The sequence below is a fragment of the Natrix helvetica genome, assembly GCF_964273705.1.
Source record: "Natrix helvetica genome assembly, chromosome: 5".
Taxonomy (NCBI): Eukaryota; Metazoa; Chordata; class Lepidosauria; order Squamata; family Natricidae; genus Natrix; species Natrix helvetica.
Genome location: NC_138551.1, coordinates 24,801,183 through 24,816,537, shown reverse-complemented (window position 1 = coordinate 24,816,537; position 15,355 = coordinate 24,801,183). Strand labels below are relative to the sequence as shown.

General features: G+C 37.5%; 1 protein-coding gene across 2 annotated transcripts in view; it reads right to left on the bottom strand.

Moving 5' to 3' along the window:
• Positions 1 to 9,268, bottom strand: part of KPNA4 (karyopherin subunit alpha 4) — a 31,513-nt gene extending 22,245 nt beyond the window's left edge. Inside the window, exon 1 of one of the 2 annotated variants that reach the window (XM_081955294.1) lies at positions 8,851 to 9,268. In XM_081955294.1, the coding sequence (XP_081811420.1) occupies positions 8,851 to 8,919 (69 nt within the window). In that variant the 5' untranslated portion in view covers positions 8,920 to 9,268. Of the gene's footprint in view, positions 1 to 8,440; positions 8,500 to 8,850 lie in introns of those variants that run through there. The other variant, XM_081955295.1, reaches the window with a different exon arrangement.
• Positions 9,269 to 15,355: the final 6,087 nt, after the last annotated feature.

Sequence of the window (15,355 nt, the reverse complement as noted above, 5' to 3'; positions counted from 1 at the left end):
AACAGCCATTGAGAACCTCGGGCTTTTCTCTCAGACATGAAACTTTTTCTGTCCACAATTTCAGGGTTTCAAAAGCATATTTTTAAAATAAGATTTATATTTCTTTTATTAAAAGTTATCCCAAGACAATATATTCAATTTTATTGCTAGAATGAATAATATCAGGTTTACTAACAAGACAAGGAAAGAAAAAAAATATCTAATGTCTGACGCTCTTTGCTAAATTCATATTGATCTTATTTGCACCTTCTATTCTTATTTACTACTTCTTTCAGATTAAAGGAGGGACTGAAAATCTTAATTTTCCAGATCAGGGTTTCAAATTGGGGGGAGGGGGGAGGAATGGGACAGAACAAATTAAGACAAATTAAACATGCCGTATATAAGACAGATTTAATGAAAGGTATTTTCAATCATGAAATACAATTAAGCTAAAAGGCTACCAAAAAAGTTATTCCAAAAACAAGGCCTGTATGAAGCTCAATCACATGAATTCCAATAAATCCACACTTTTTGTTGCAACACCAATTTCAAATGGATCAGGAAATTCACTGAGCCCTGAGGAATGTATTAGTGAGCACACGGTACTTATGGACAATATGTTAAAAATTTCAGCATTAACTAAACCAATTAAACTGCTTCCACTATGATTAGGCTCTAGACTTGAGAGCATGCATATTTGTGAGTAAAGAATTACACTGTCAGCTAATTATCTCATGGAGTATCCAATAATTGTTTTTATGTCAGGCCTCAATAAAGAACATTAAACCAAAAGTGGAGTCAGTGAAGTTTCACTACATATACAGACATACATATACATATATTTATCTTCAGAAAAGCTTTTAACTTTTAAACATCTAAATTTTTGAAGGGGAATTGGTGGTTTGTACAGACATTCAAGCTTCTATATTAGTTATAAACCATCCACTATAGCCCTCGGGTGTCGAACTCACGTCATTAAGTTGTCATCACGTGACGGATCACAACTTTCCCCCTTCATTAAACCATGGATGGGCATGGCCAGCACATGATGCATCTGGCCTGCAGGCTGTGAGTTTGAAACCCCTGACCTAGCCCAACGGGGCTTCTAATCAGAGAAAGAACTGGAACCATGTTTTGCTGAATGCAGACATAATATCCTTACACACTTCCCTATCCAATGAAACAAGTGGGGAGAAGGCATGTCAACACATTTTGATACTACAGTATGTATCGTTATAGTGGAATTATCACCTAAAATAATAACATCTGTGATCTATATTATAGATAATTCAATTTATCAAAATAACCAACTATTTAGACAAGGAGAGACACTTCGGAGTATGTAAGTATACACCCTATTTCCCCCAAAACAAGACCTCCCTGGATAAGCCCAATCGGACTTTTGAGCGCATATGCTAAAATAAGCCCTCCCCCAAAATTAAGCCCTCCTTGGAAATATTGCAACACAGCAGCAGTCACGAGGAGACTACGCTCGCCGCCTCCTGCATCTCAAAAATAATAAGACCCCTCTGAAAATAAGGCCAAGCGCTTATTTCGGGGGGGGGTGTCAAAAGAAAATAAGACGCTCTCTTATTTTCGGGGAAACACGGTATGTATGTGTGTATGTATGTATGTATGTATGTATGTATGTATGTATGTATGTATGTATGTATATAGTTAACTACTGTGGATCCACGGTTAAATTTAATTTGTTTTAAAACATTCAAGGCAGCAGCACTATAACTTAATAATTCAATTGAGTATTTCAATATGTCCATTCATGTTTTCTTGTCCAAAGCTGGTCATCACACAGAAGTTTCATTAAGAATTTCCTACAGGAAGCACATGCATCTATTTGGATTAACATTATTTAAGGAGAAATTACCATTGAAATGTAAGAATTTGAGACTATGGTGAAAACCACAGGCAGTTAAGATATCTATTTGGATTAACATTATTTAAGGAGAAATTACCATTGAAATGTAAGAATTTGAGACTATGGTGAAAACCACAGGCAGTTAAGATATTACAAAGTTCTTTTCTACATGAACAAAGCTGGGATACCCTTTTTTAAAAAAAAACAGCATTTAGTGATTAGTCTAACCTCTAGCAAATTAAAATTTTATGTTTAAAAAAACCTGACACTTAACTGAAAGATAAAATGTGAGTTTTGTCCTTTTATAGAAAGAGTGAAAAAATACACAACCCCCACTTTATTTATTCAGTGTTAAAAACACCTATAAAGTAACTATCACAGCTGTTTAGTCAATAATTTGTTGTATATTGCTGAAGCAATAGTGGAAGTTTTGTTCTGTATTTATGTAGCCTTCTGTACTGGTGCTGGGTTACTAATAAAGTCACTTATTGTGGCTATTTTTTAGTTTTAGAAACTCAGCATACAGAATGCATGAAAGGCTTTCAAATTAAAAAGATATTTTATTGCTTTTACTTTTGTATATTGGGTTTTTATTTTTTGTAATCTGCCCAGAATGAGTTGGTGATCATATAAATTCTTAAAAAAAGAAAATTGGCAAATGAAAATGACCTTCAGTAGTTTCACTTCTCTTTGGTCTTCTAAATCAACCAAAGATGGTTCCGTGCTGCCATCTAGTGGAAGTGTTGCACTTTACAAAAACTGTACAGAGTTTAGACTGGTTTGCTACAACATGACACACATTTCCTGAATACAGTATTAACTTTCCCCTGGGCAAACTTTTCACCAGTTCAGTCTCTTTCAGTTTGACTCGAAAGAGAATACACGTGTGCACAGGCACACACACACATTTTAAGCACATTTTATAAATCTTAATAAAACCACTAACTCATCAGAATTTTCTGCAATAATTGATGGAAAAAAATATTGTTGAAGAAATCTGGCTATTGGCCCATTTATATCAAAGCTATCTGGATTGGAAAAATGGTTTAAGCAGGTCTACATTTCGCCATATTTGAGTTCTATGAAGTACAAATTATCCCTTTCATTAGTTTGCATTTACTGTGAGTTCTCTAACCAAGCTAGACAGCTTTTTTAGCTTTGACTTTTTAATATTAACCATGATTTTTATTTTCTATGTTTCATAATGAATTATTTTAATGAACTTTTCTTTCAGCTAATAGAATGGTATCAACTGCATATTTCAATGTTAGTGTTTCAACCTTCAGTTCTGATTATAGCTGTTATCTCTTTTAGCCTTTTAATTCAGTAATTATTATGTAACAGATACAGGATCAGCATGTATCCTTAAATTACTCCTTTTTATTCCAAGCCATTTCCCTCCAAAATGCAGTTCTTATTCTAGAACTAGTATAAAGGATCTTCAAAGAGTAATCAATCATTTCATTGTCTTAATATATTTTAAATTCTGGCAAGAAGTGTAAATTCGAAGGCAATGTTTATGATAAGTAAAACCTTTCCTTAAAATTGTCTTGCTCTCTCCACTTTATATTAAACACCAGTTCATTGATCCCTCTGCCTTTTCTGAAACCTATATGCTTCTTTCTCATTTCCCCATATGGAGCATTATTTTTTGTAAAATATTAAAACTAGAAAAAACTATACAGGGATTTTTAAATTTGGCAATGCATATATTCCCTTCCTTTTCTTGTCTTAGGCATGAATACATGCTGTTTTGCTACTTTTTTTTATTCAGAGCTTGGTATCATTTTAAATGTCTCATCTACATTACTTTAAACAGCTCCATGACTATTTTATCTGTATCTGGTGTCCATTTGATCGATAACCGATTACCATTCAGGGATTGGAGTAAGTCCCTGAACACATATTTTTCTCTTTTGTACAAACACTTTTATTTTTTTTAAAAAATGGATGCAACAGACAAAAGTTGAGTCCAGACACCCTTCTGAAACAATTTGTAAAGGGATTCAACATATTTACATCTCCCTCTAATCTCAGTGGCCTCTATCATATCTATTCTACCATTACTCTTCAGTACTAAGTTAGACACACTTTTTCCTCACTTCTTTTTCTTTTGAACTTCAGTTTACTTCAGTTTAACCATATTCATCCTTGTCGATCAAGATGTAGTATTTTTTTATTCTTTATGATATTGCAAAAGACAGCATTCAGCTAGCACAGATATTTCTTGTAACTAAAGGCATACTCCAGCTTTCTTTAGCTTTCTTTCTTTCATAATAGCTTTTCTAAAAGCTGCTTAGATATTTTCCAGTTAAAATGCTAAAATATTTTTAGATGCTTCAGTTTTGAAAATGTCTCTGAAAAATATAAAATTTGGTACAGCCACATGGTGATCCTCTTTTACACCATTACAAATTTAAGTGCCAGGCTCAACTGGAGGACCACCTGCATGTTGCATACATTAAGTTTTGGTAATAACCAAAAATGTATACTTGGACAATACTATTAGTTTCCTGCTTTAGTGTATTTACTCAATTCAAATCATCCTATTGACTTATTTTCCCCTTTTCTTCAACTTTTGTATTCCAATCACCCTTCAGCAACATTAAGCCTTTTTTTGCTTAAATTGCTTTTAACACACCTTGCAATTTGTCATAAACTGTTGTTTCTCCAACTATGCAATACTGATCTCCACTAGAATTCTAATAAATATGTGACTCTGCCATTTATAGGGATATAACCAAGCACAAACTTAAAAGTAGCCTTTCCATTACTTTTCAGGATTTCTTGCATGTAAAATTCTACTTAAAGGGGCCACTTATCTTAAATTGACTATTTCTAGAACTTCCAATCTGATGTGTTTAATTTCTGCTTTCACACTTCCAAATTTTTTTTAGGAGCATGGCAGTCTATATTCCAATTGTACCTTTTCTGTTAAAACAAAAGTTTATTCTGGCCATATCTTCATCTCTAGGTGTACTTATAAAGTTTAACATTCTTCCCCATTAACTAGAATAGTTAACAGTTTCTTCCATTCTGATAAACTCATCATATGATATAAGATCAGGTCCAAAAATGTTAGCTAGGCCCATATAGTTATCCTGGCAAAATACAGAAATATTTTGCTGTTGCTTCTTCTAAGTTTGGTTTTATACTTCCTTCTCATAGACTTCCCTCATATTGCTAAAACCTTGAGTTGGATATAGTCCTCCTGTGGATAACCCTTACCTGCACCTCTCCTTTATTGGGAAGAGGGACTTGAGGTTCTCAGGTAAGATCATTCTCAGGGTCAATAAAGTACTGAGCTCTCCAATGACATCAAGATGGTAATTGCCCAAGAAAGCAAACCAATAAGTTACAATGTAAATATGAAATCTGATTATAGTAAAAGAGTCAATTGATCACCATCTGTATAGCAAGCCGAGAAATTGTTGCAGATGGCAGTATTTTTAGTTCTATTAGAACACATGATTTAAAAAATCTCCCAGAATAGTTTAATGTGACTATAATTAGTTAGAGGTCTGTATCTTCTGCAACTTTAAAATGATGCATCCCCTAGAAAAGTAATAGTAGATATTTAGAACAACAAAGTATCTCAAATAAACCTTTAATCTGCCCACATTCATCTGCAAATGGGGAAAAAAGGGGATGGCACATGCTCCAATACCTGCAACATAAAGATCTACTGATGAGGTGCTAACAACATCCAATTGAACCATGATTTTAACATCTGTATAATTTATATGATGGTACATGATGCAACTGTGACACAAGTTATTAAAGAATTACAGTATAAACTGGCGTAGAACAATTTCATTGGATGCATCCCAACAATTCTAAAATCTACTTTGCAGTCACAGCTACTAAGCAGCTTTTCAAGAATGTTTATGCAAAGAACATTCAACTATATTGTACAGCTAATTAGTTTAACATAGCCTAAACCTGATATCCTCCAGATGTGTTGGATTACAATTCCTATCATCCTTAACCATAGAGCCATAAACATAAATTGATAGCAAACAAATTCGAGATAATTAAAGTAACACATGTTTATTAGCATAAGTCTAATATACTTATATATGATAGTATATAGACTTATTGACTTATTAGCATATTAGACTTATTAGCATAAGTCTGTATACTATCATATATAATACATCTATTACCTCATAAGCCAGATAATGACACAAAATGTAAAGTTGACTCAAGAATGATATCCCCTTCATACTGAAGATTCTTTTTATTTTGATATACTGGAATCAGGAAGATTGTTTTCCACAGAAGCAGGAAAGCAGAATTCCCAGGTGCCCTTAAATACCCACCTTTCATTAACCTCCTGCATGAAAAAATAGACTGGCAGCAAATAGCAAAGCACATTTTCATCAGAAAATATTGTTGTGCTCCTCATTTTCAGCCTTCTGTTGATTCTAACTTCATTTACTCTCCCTAATCTTTAGGAATGAACATAGCTGTCTCTTATAAAATTTAAAATGAACAACATACCTCACAGGGGTGGGTTCTGGGCGGCTTTACTAACGGTTCCCTTGTGCGCTTCATGCGCAGTTCAATTAAAATTGCAGAACACGAAACCAAGATGGCGTTGGCAATGGCGGCAACCGGAGAACCAGTTCGGGGTCGTGGCAGGCCTGGGTCATTGCTGGTTCCAGCAACCCAGGCCACCATACCACTACCGGTTCTGCCGATAGATATTTTAAAAGTTCCATCTCAACACCAGAATTTTTTTTTAAAAAAATCTCTGTCCTTTCCCTGAATGACAGAGCCATACCTCATAGTGTCAGTTCAACTTTACAAATAATTCAGATGAATTCAGTTTCCATTTGCTAGCTTGCTTTTATTAAAGATTCCCTTTCATCTAGTAAAATTAAAACCAATGTTTTTATTTTTCACATTATGTAGATAACAAAACCTTAACAATGCATGACAGATTAATTCCAACATTTCCTAATTTTAGAATAAAACCTTCCAAAATAAGCTTTGCAGATGTTCAGCACATCTCATTTGTGAAACAATTTAAAGCTCACATAAAATGCTATCCACTATGTATGCACGAAAATTACCAGAATTCACAGCATTTCCTAGAATTATATGGAGCCCAGAAGTCAAGGGAATTAATCATGGAACCAAATTAGTTAACTTCATGAAATTATAATTTTCACTAGAGTTAAGCTATTACTTATAATCCTCTCTGAAGCAGAGCTGGAGTAAATATTAGATACGTACTGAAAATAAATTAAAACCATATCAAGGTACTTTCTTGCCAGCTAAGCAGGTATACTAACAGAATGTTAAATATATTTTCAAAAGGTTATTTACCTGCCAGCCATCTGCGAGACATAAGAGCATATAATCTAAATAATATGATGTTCAGATGCATGATAAAGACTATGTTATAAAGGAGGTAAGAAATGGCAGCAAGAATTCATGAAATCCTAGACAGGAGAATGTTTTATGACCATGCTATATCAGATTGTTGCTCGTATTATTCTTTATATTCAATACTGGCACCAACTTTGTTAAAGGCATATTTTAGATCATCTTGTGATGAAAATCAATGAACCCACAATACAGCACCTAAATAATTCTGGCCAATCTCAAAAAGCTAAGCATGTGCTTAGTACTTGGTTGAGACATCAGTAGGGCTGTTGCCTAGGCGAAGAAGTTGAAAAACTATTGCATAAGACCAATTCCATGCTGTTCCTAACTATATAGACATTTCTTCAAAGTCAGTAGGAGACAATTTATCTTTTATAAATTCTCACCTTTGAAATTAGACATAATTCGAAATTTGAGATAGGAATCTGAGAAACTGCAAACTGAGATGATATTCAAACAACTTAAAAGAATTTCTAGTCAAATGAAAAACAATAACCAAGCTGCTTACATTATTGTGCCTTCCATCACTGACCACATCTAAGAGCAGTTTTTGAGCAATCCTGGGAAACTGTGCATTTTATTTATTTGTTTGTTTATGTTTGTCAAGGTATCTTTACATGCAGAATGACCCACCAATTTCATTTCATTTGTTTCCAGGCTGAGGCTAGGTTGGAACAGGAATACTTGCAAAAGTTAAGGGCTCGCAGAACAAGATTCAATATTCAAATTTCACTTTAAAAAACTCACCACAGGAACACTACACCTGTAAAGTGTTGAACTGCAAATGCAACCAAAAGTGATCCCCATTTTAAATGAAAAATCGCTTGATTTACATTTGCACTGCAGTAGAGGGAAAACTATAGAGTAGGAAGTAGTTTGGTTTTAAAAAAAGAAAAGAATAATTTCAACCATGTAGCAGGCAGGAGGACATTTGTGCAACTGTGTGGTTCCAAATCTGGTTCTCCACGGCAAGGTGCAGATAGATCACAGGAAGAGAGAGAGAAAAGGAGAGAGAAAAGGTGGGGAAGAGGAGAAAAACAAGTCATCTGACAGGCCATTTCCATGTCAGGCTGCTGAGGGCGGGGTGGGGGGGTGGAGGAAGGGGCTTCCTCCATCAGCTTTCGGGCTCCTTCTTTCCTCGCCTTCCAGTCTCGGGCGTCTAATAAGGCCTGGCTCTTCCACGCCTACCCCAAGTAGAAAAGGCAAGGAGGACGGCATCCCCTTCCTGGTCTCTGCCAGCGAGGAAAACGGAACCTTTCCATGCCGCCGCCGCCGAGCGGCAGGCTAGGCCGCGGCCCTTCCCAGCCCAGGGTGTTGAGTGTCGACGCGTCCCTCGCGAGGAAAGCACAGCCAACCCCACCCTCCTTCTTCTCTTTACCCCCCTCCTCCTTTCCTTCCCGGCGGAGGCTCCGGCCTCGCCTCGAGGCACTTTAAGCAGGCCGGCCGGCCCACCGGCCGGCCCCCTAGCCGCTAACGTGAGAGATTATCAGAGACGCCACAGGCAGCCGATCTCCGAACTCCAAACCCGCCGGGACCCTTTTGGGCGCGATTGGCGAGGCCGCTCCGGACCCTCCTCCTCCTCTCTAAGGGGTGCCTACCTCCAGGTCGCGGCCTTTGTTCTTAAAGTTCTTCAGCCGTTGGTTGTCCAGCTTCTCGTTGTCGGCCATGGCGGTAGGCAGGGAGCGCGGCCTCGCTTCGTCCACTTCTCTCCCTCCCCGGACCCGGCCGGGCCCTTCTTTCCCGGTTTTACTGTCGTTTCCTCGTCCGTCCGTCCGTCCCCTCCCCGGCTTCTTTCAGCGCCGCGGCGGGCTGCCTAATCCTCCCTCGAGCCGGCTCCGGCCTGGCCCGATGACAAACTAAGAAGCCGGCTGAGGCCCTTCCTGCCTGTTCCAGCCGCTCCCGTTGCCTTTCGGGCCTTTCTCAGGGCGGCGGAATGTGCCGGTAGCGAAGGCAAAGAGAGCGAGCGAGAGAAAGATGGGGGAGGGGAGGGAAGGGGACGGGCGGGGGGGGGAGCAGGGGAGGAGGTTATAGCCTCGCTCTCGGATAGAGGGCAACGGCCACGCCTTCCCTCTCTCCAGCGCCACTCTATGATTGGCTAATCCTCCGCGGCGGGGCGGGACGCCGGAGCCCTTGGGTGGAGAGACATACGCAAATGAAAAGGAAGGCGGAAAGGTGGAGCGCTCGGAAGGAAAGAAGGGAGGCGGGGGGGGGGCTGGCGCCCGCTCGCGGAGCTTCCCATTCCTTTCGTTGAGGGAGAACCGCCCGCTCGTCTCTCCGACCGGTCGGGGCCCCGGGAGTCATTTCAAGAGCAGGGGTGACCGCGAGGGCTCCCGGCGTGGATCCAAAAAAGGTTTCAATCGTATAGGCGCGGCAAAAGAACGTTTAGTGACGTCCGCGCTTCCCTGATGGATTCCTGCCTCCCCTTCATAGGGAAAGCAAATGAACTGGGCGGAGTCGGGAGTGCCTGCGACTGTTGCCTCTCCTCCCCTGCTTGGGGGAGGGGGAGGGGGGGGGGGAAAAGGCCGTTCAGAAAACTCTAGTGGCGCTTTAGTAAAGGTTTTCCTCTCACGGGCGGAAAGTTGATATTTATTGATACTAGCTTTTGCATCGATTTTATTCCGCCTGTTTTATTCCCAAAATGACTTCGGTTGGCTTGCAGAATAAATACTGAAGCATTAAAAAGTGCACCGTCGGATGCAACTCAAGAGGGAGTTAGGACTTCATGTATGTCTTCTTAACACATTTTAATTAAAAAAAATAGTTTTGAACATTTCCCTCATCTCTTCTACCGTGTTAATTTCTTAAAACAGTTACTCATTTTTGTATTTAGGAAGCCAAAAATTAGCACAAGTGGCAATTGTACTGGTAATATCGGGGTTTTAAAACTATAGTTACAACAGTAGTATTTTCTGGTAAGTATTTTGAAAACATTTTAATAGGCCAGTGTGGCTTTAGGTGTAGTATTCTGAAAACTTTATATTTTGGGCACATTGTGATACTCAGAACCTGTTTCTCTTACTAGAGGTCAGAAATTTAAACTGTTCGGAATAAATGCCATTTGGCATCTGAAAGACAAACTTGTACTTTTAACTTGAAGCAAAAACTTTTATCTTTAATATTAGTGTTTAGTACATCCATGCAATCTACACTTGTTTTGAGGTGAAATGAACTTGAATGTGGCACAGATAAGCAGTGTTGAAATGGAAGCAAATGGCTGGATGCCTGCAATAATTTTTACCCTTTAATCTCCTGTGGGATTTATTCAAGTCTTCCTAGAAAAATACCATTCTAGACAATTAAACAGAAATTTAGCCTGTTTTAGTTCTAGGATAGAAATATATTGGGGAATTTCCAATATAACATTATTAAATAAAGTATATACTTTTTTCTGTTTGAAAATTGTGTTTTCTATTTAGTTTTCTAAACTAATTCTTAGACTAGCTTTGTGTGTCAGCCATATATTTGTCACTTTTAAATAATGTAATAATATAAATCAGTCCAATCCAATCTATAGGATGTGTTTCTTTGTAAAACATTCATCCATAGCCTCTTTGGTAGAAAGCTTTTTTTCAGAGAGCCAATAGCAAGCATCAGCTAGAAAGCATGCAAGAGAAAAAGTACTTTAACTTCAGCCTACTCATCCATAACAAACAGAACTTTGTTTTCCTCTACTTAGCCATACATTATTTATAATGTGTCTGAATTAAGGATTACTTTACAACTCACTGTTAATATATACATTCTAATTAAACATGTTTACATCTCTGGAATTAATAATTAATTGCTGTGTTACTATTTGTGCAGTTTTATCGTTGACTTAATTTTGGATGTACAGTAACATCTATTAAAATCTGGAAATTCCAATGCAAGGTGGAAGAGACTTCTATTTTTAATCTCACATTTTTCCAGTTTTGAGGGAGGGAGGGAGAAACTTGTATCATTGTATCCAAAGAGAAGCCAGTTGAGAAACACTTGTACTATTATATTTAGAAACAATCTAGAATTCAGTTTTAGCAACAATAGCAACACTATTTAAATAATAAATAAATAAAATATATGTATTTAATAAATAATATGTATTCATATAAATTTAAATGCTAATTAATATTTAAATATTATTTAAATAATACAATACAATACAATAGTAGAGTTGGAAGGGACCTTGGAGGTCTTCTAGTCCAACCCCCTGCCTAGGCAGGAAACCCTATACCGTTTCAGACAAATAGCTATCCAACATCTTCTTAAAGACTTCCAGTGTTGGGGCATTCACAACTTCTGGAGGCAAGCTGTTCCACTGATTAATTGTTCTCACTGTCAGGAAATTTCTCCTCAGTTCTAAGTTGCTTCTCTCCTTGATTAGTTTCCACCCATTGCTTCTTGTTCTACCCTCAGGTGCTTTGGAAAATAGTTTGACTCCCTCTTCTTTGTGGCAACCTCTGAGATATTGGAACAATGCTATCATGTCTCCCCTAGTCCTTCTTTCTCTTAAGCTAAACATACCCAGTTCCTGCAACCGTTCTTCATATGTTTTAGTCTCCAGTCCCCTAATCATCTTTGTTGCTCTTCTCTGCACTCTTTCTAGAGTCTCCACATCTTTTTTACATCGTGGTGACCAGAACTGAATGCAGTATTCCAAGTGTGGCCTTACCAAGGCATTATAAAGTGGTATTAACACTTCACGTGATCTTGATTCTATCCCTCTGTTGATGCAGCCTAGAACTGTGTTGGCTTTTTTGGCAGCTGCTGCACACTGCTGGCTCATATTTAAATGGTTGTCCACTAGGACTCCAAGATCCCTTTCACAGTTACTACTACTGAGCAAGGTATCACCTATACTGTACCTGTGCATTCCGTTTTTGTTGCCTAAATGTAGAACCTTACTCTTTTCACCATTGAATTTCATTTTATTAGATAGTGCCCAATGTTCAAGTTTGTCAAGATCCTTCTGTATTTTAAGCCTGTCTTCTGGAGTGTTGGCTATTCCTGCCAGCTTGGTATCATCTGCAAATTTGATGAGTTCCCCATTTATTCCCTCATCCAAATCATTGATGAAGATGTTGAAGAGTACTGGGCCTAAAACAGAGCCTTGGGGTACTCCACTGCATACTCCCCTCCATGTAGATGCAGTTCCATTGAGAACTACACGTTGAGTGCGGTTGGTCAGCCAGTTACGAATCCATCTGGTGGTGATGCTGTCTAACCCACATTCTTCTACTTTATCTAGTAGTAGGTTATGGTCTACCTTATCAAAAGCCTTACTGAAGTCCAAGTAAACTATATCAACGGCATTCCTCTGGTCCACTAATTTTGTCACATTATCAAAGAATGCAATAAGATTAGTCTGGCATGATCTGTTTTTGACAAATCCATGTTGGCTTTTGGCTATTACTTTGTTTGCTTCTAGGTGTTCGCAAATTCGTTGCTTGATTATTTTTTCCAGAATCTTTCCTGGTATTGAGGTTAGGCTGATAGGTCTGTAGTTTCCTGGATCTAATTTTTTCCCTTTTTTGAAGATGGGAACCACATCAGCTCTTTTCCAGTCCTCTGGTAGTTCCCCGGTGTTCCAGGATCTCTGAAAGATATAATTCAGTGGTTCTGAGATCTCGTCTGCTAGTTCCTTCAGAACTCTGGGGTGTAATCCATCCGGTCCTGGTGATTTGAACTCATCTAGGGTAGACAGGTGCTCACTTACCATTTTCTTCCCTATTTCAATTTGTGTTCCTAATTTTGTGGTGCTGCTTTTGATAGGTTGGACTGTTTTATCCCTTTGTGTAAAGACAGATGCAAAACATGAGTTAAATAGTTCTGCTTTCTCCCTGTTGCTTGTCACCTTCTTGCCACTTTCTCCTAGCAATGGACCAATTGTTTCCTTAACTTTTTTCTTGTTTTTAACATGTTGGAAGAAGCTTTTTTTGTTAATTTTTACTTTTGTGGCAAGCCTTTCTTCATTGTGAGCCTTAGCTTTCCTCACTTCATCTTTACAGGCTCGGGCTATTTGCTGATATTCTGCCTTAGTTATGTCCCCCTCCTTCCACTTTTTATACTTACTTTTTTTGTCTTTCAGTTTGTCAGATAGTTGTTTATGCAGCCATGCTGGTTTCTTTTGGGAGCTGTTATTTTTCTTCTTCATTGGTATTGTGTTAGACTGGGCTTTTCTAATCTCATTTTTCAAAATTTCCCAAGCTTCTTGGGTTGTTTTCCCCTCGAGGATTCTCATCCATGGAATTTTTCCCAAGCTCTCTCTAAGTTTATTGAAATTAGCTTTCTTAAAGTCCAAGACTCTAGTTTGACTTTGTTCTACTACTTGTGTTTGGATAATGTTGAATTCCAATATTGCATGGTCACTTGCCCCCAGGGTTCCTATGGCTTCAACACCTTCTATCATTTCCTCTCTGTTAGTGAGAATTAAGTCCAGTATGGCTGATCCCCTTGTTTCCTTCTCTACTTTTTGGAAAACAAAGTTGTCTGCTAGGTTTGTTAGGAACCTGTTGGATCTTCCACTTGGTGCAGAGTTTGTTTCCCAGTTGATGTCAGGGTAGTTAAAATCTCCCATTACTATTGTGGTGTGCTTCCTACATACCTTAGTTAGCTGACTAGCAAAAAGTTCATCTTCTTCCTCTGCTTGGTTGGGTGGCCTGTAGTATAGACCTATGGCAATGTCATTTCCCCCACAACCTTTAATATTGACCCAAATGCATTCAATATAGTTCTCATTATTGTTGTGCTCTATTTCTGTAGAGACGTAGTTATTTCTTATATATAATGCAACTCCACCTCCTCTTTTATTTGGTCTATTTCTTTTAAATAATTTAAATCCTTCTAGCTGTATGTTCCATTTGTCAGTTTCATCCCACCAAGTTTCTGTAATGGCAATAATATCATATCTGCCCTCTTTTACTTGAATCCATATAAGTAAATATCTTGGCCTTCTTTCTGAACATTCATGTATAAAATGAGAGCCTTCTGAATGTGTGCACAAACATCTAATTGACAATAATTACCAAAGATCAAACAACTACCTTTTACTAACATTATTGTTATTGTTTTAGTGTGTTACTAGCTGTCCAGAGTCATATTTGCAATGTTGGCAGCCATATAAATAGATTGATTAAATAAAAAAACTCTCATGAGCATATTATTATATATATAGTATTGATATATATATCAACACTATCTTGTATTCTTGTCATTTCAGTACTATATAATAATTAAGTAAATTGTGATTGCAAAAGAGTTAAAAACAACACCTTAATTCAAACAATGCAGAACGGGTAGGATCACATGACAATGCCCACTATCTTGACTTTTTTACTCCTCTATGGACACTCTTGATGCAGAAAATAATGTAATTGAATTTCACAGTATTAAGCAGAATGTATAATAAATCTGAACTATTTTATTATTTTGTAGCCTGTGCTATTATACTATTAATGCAAAACAACCGAGCGTATCACATCTTTACCAGTTCAGTACAAAACATTTACCATTTTAACTCTGTAAATGATTTTTAGAGCCAAGAAGTTTAATAATTTTGGGTAATATTGCAGCTGTCACATACCTAGCTGCCAGTGAAATAGAAAATTTGCCTGTGAAAGAAATTAAAAGTATTGAAATATATTAATGGCCACTTCTTTCTAGTTCTACTGAGAGTTTTTGTGGCATCCAAGATTAATGGTTTTATTTTTACTCCTTTTGAATTGAGTACTCAAGACAATAAAATTAAAAATCCAAAAATATTTGTCTCACCTGGAAGTCATTTTACCAATAAACAGCAACCACTAGAACCAATGTTCTAAGAAGAAAATAAAAAAGAAATTAAACTTAATACTAAAATTAACAATTAAAAGATATATGACTTTACAAATTTTCTAAACACCAGAAGAGTCAGCCAAAGATGATTCCTGAGGAAATGTATTCATTAGCTCAGCAGCAACACAAAAGAACAGTGTGGGGGTGAATCTCCTAACAAAGGGGGATCTTCAAAAGGGGCTCTTGCAAACCAAAATGATCAGGCAGATGTCTAACCAGTTTATTGGGCCTATACTGGTAGTCCTCCAATTACAAACACAACTGGGGAAAACTTCCATCACTAAGTGATATGGT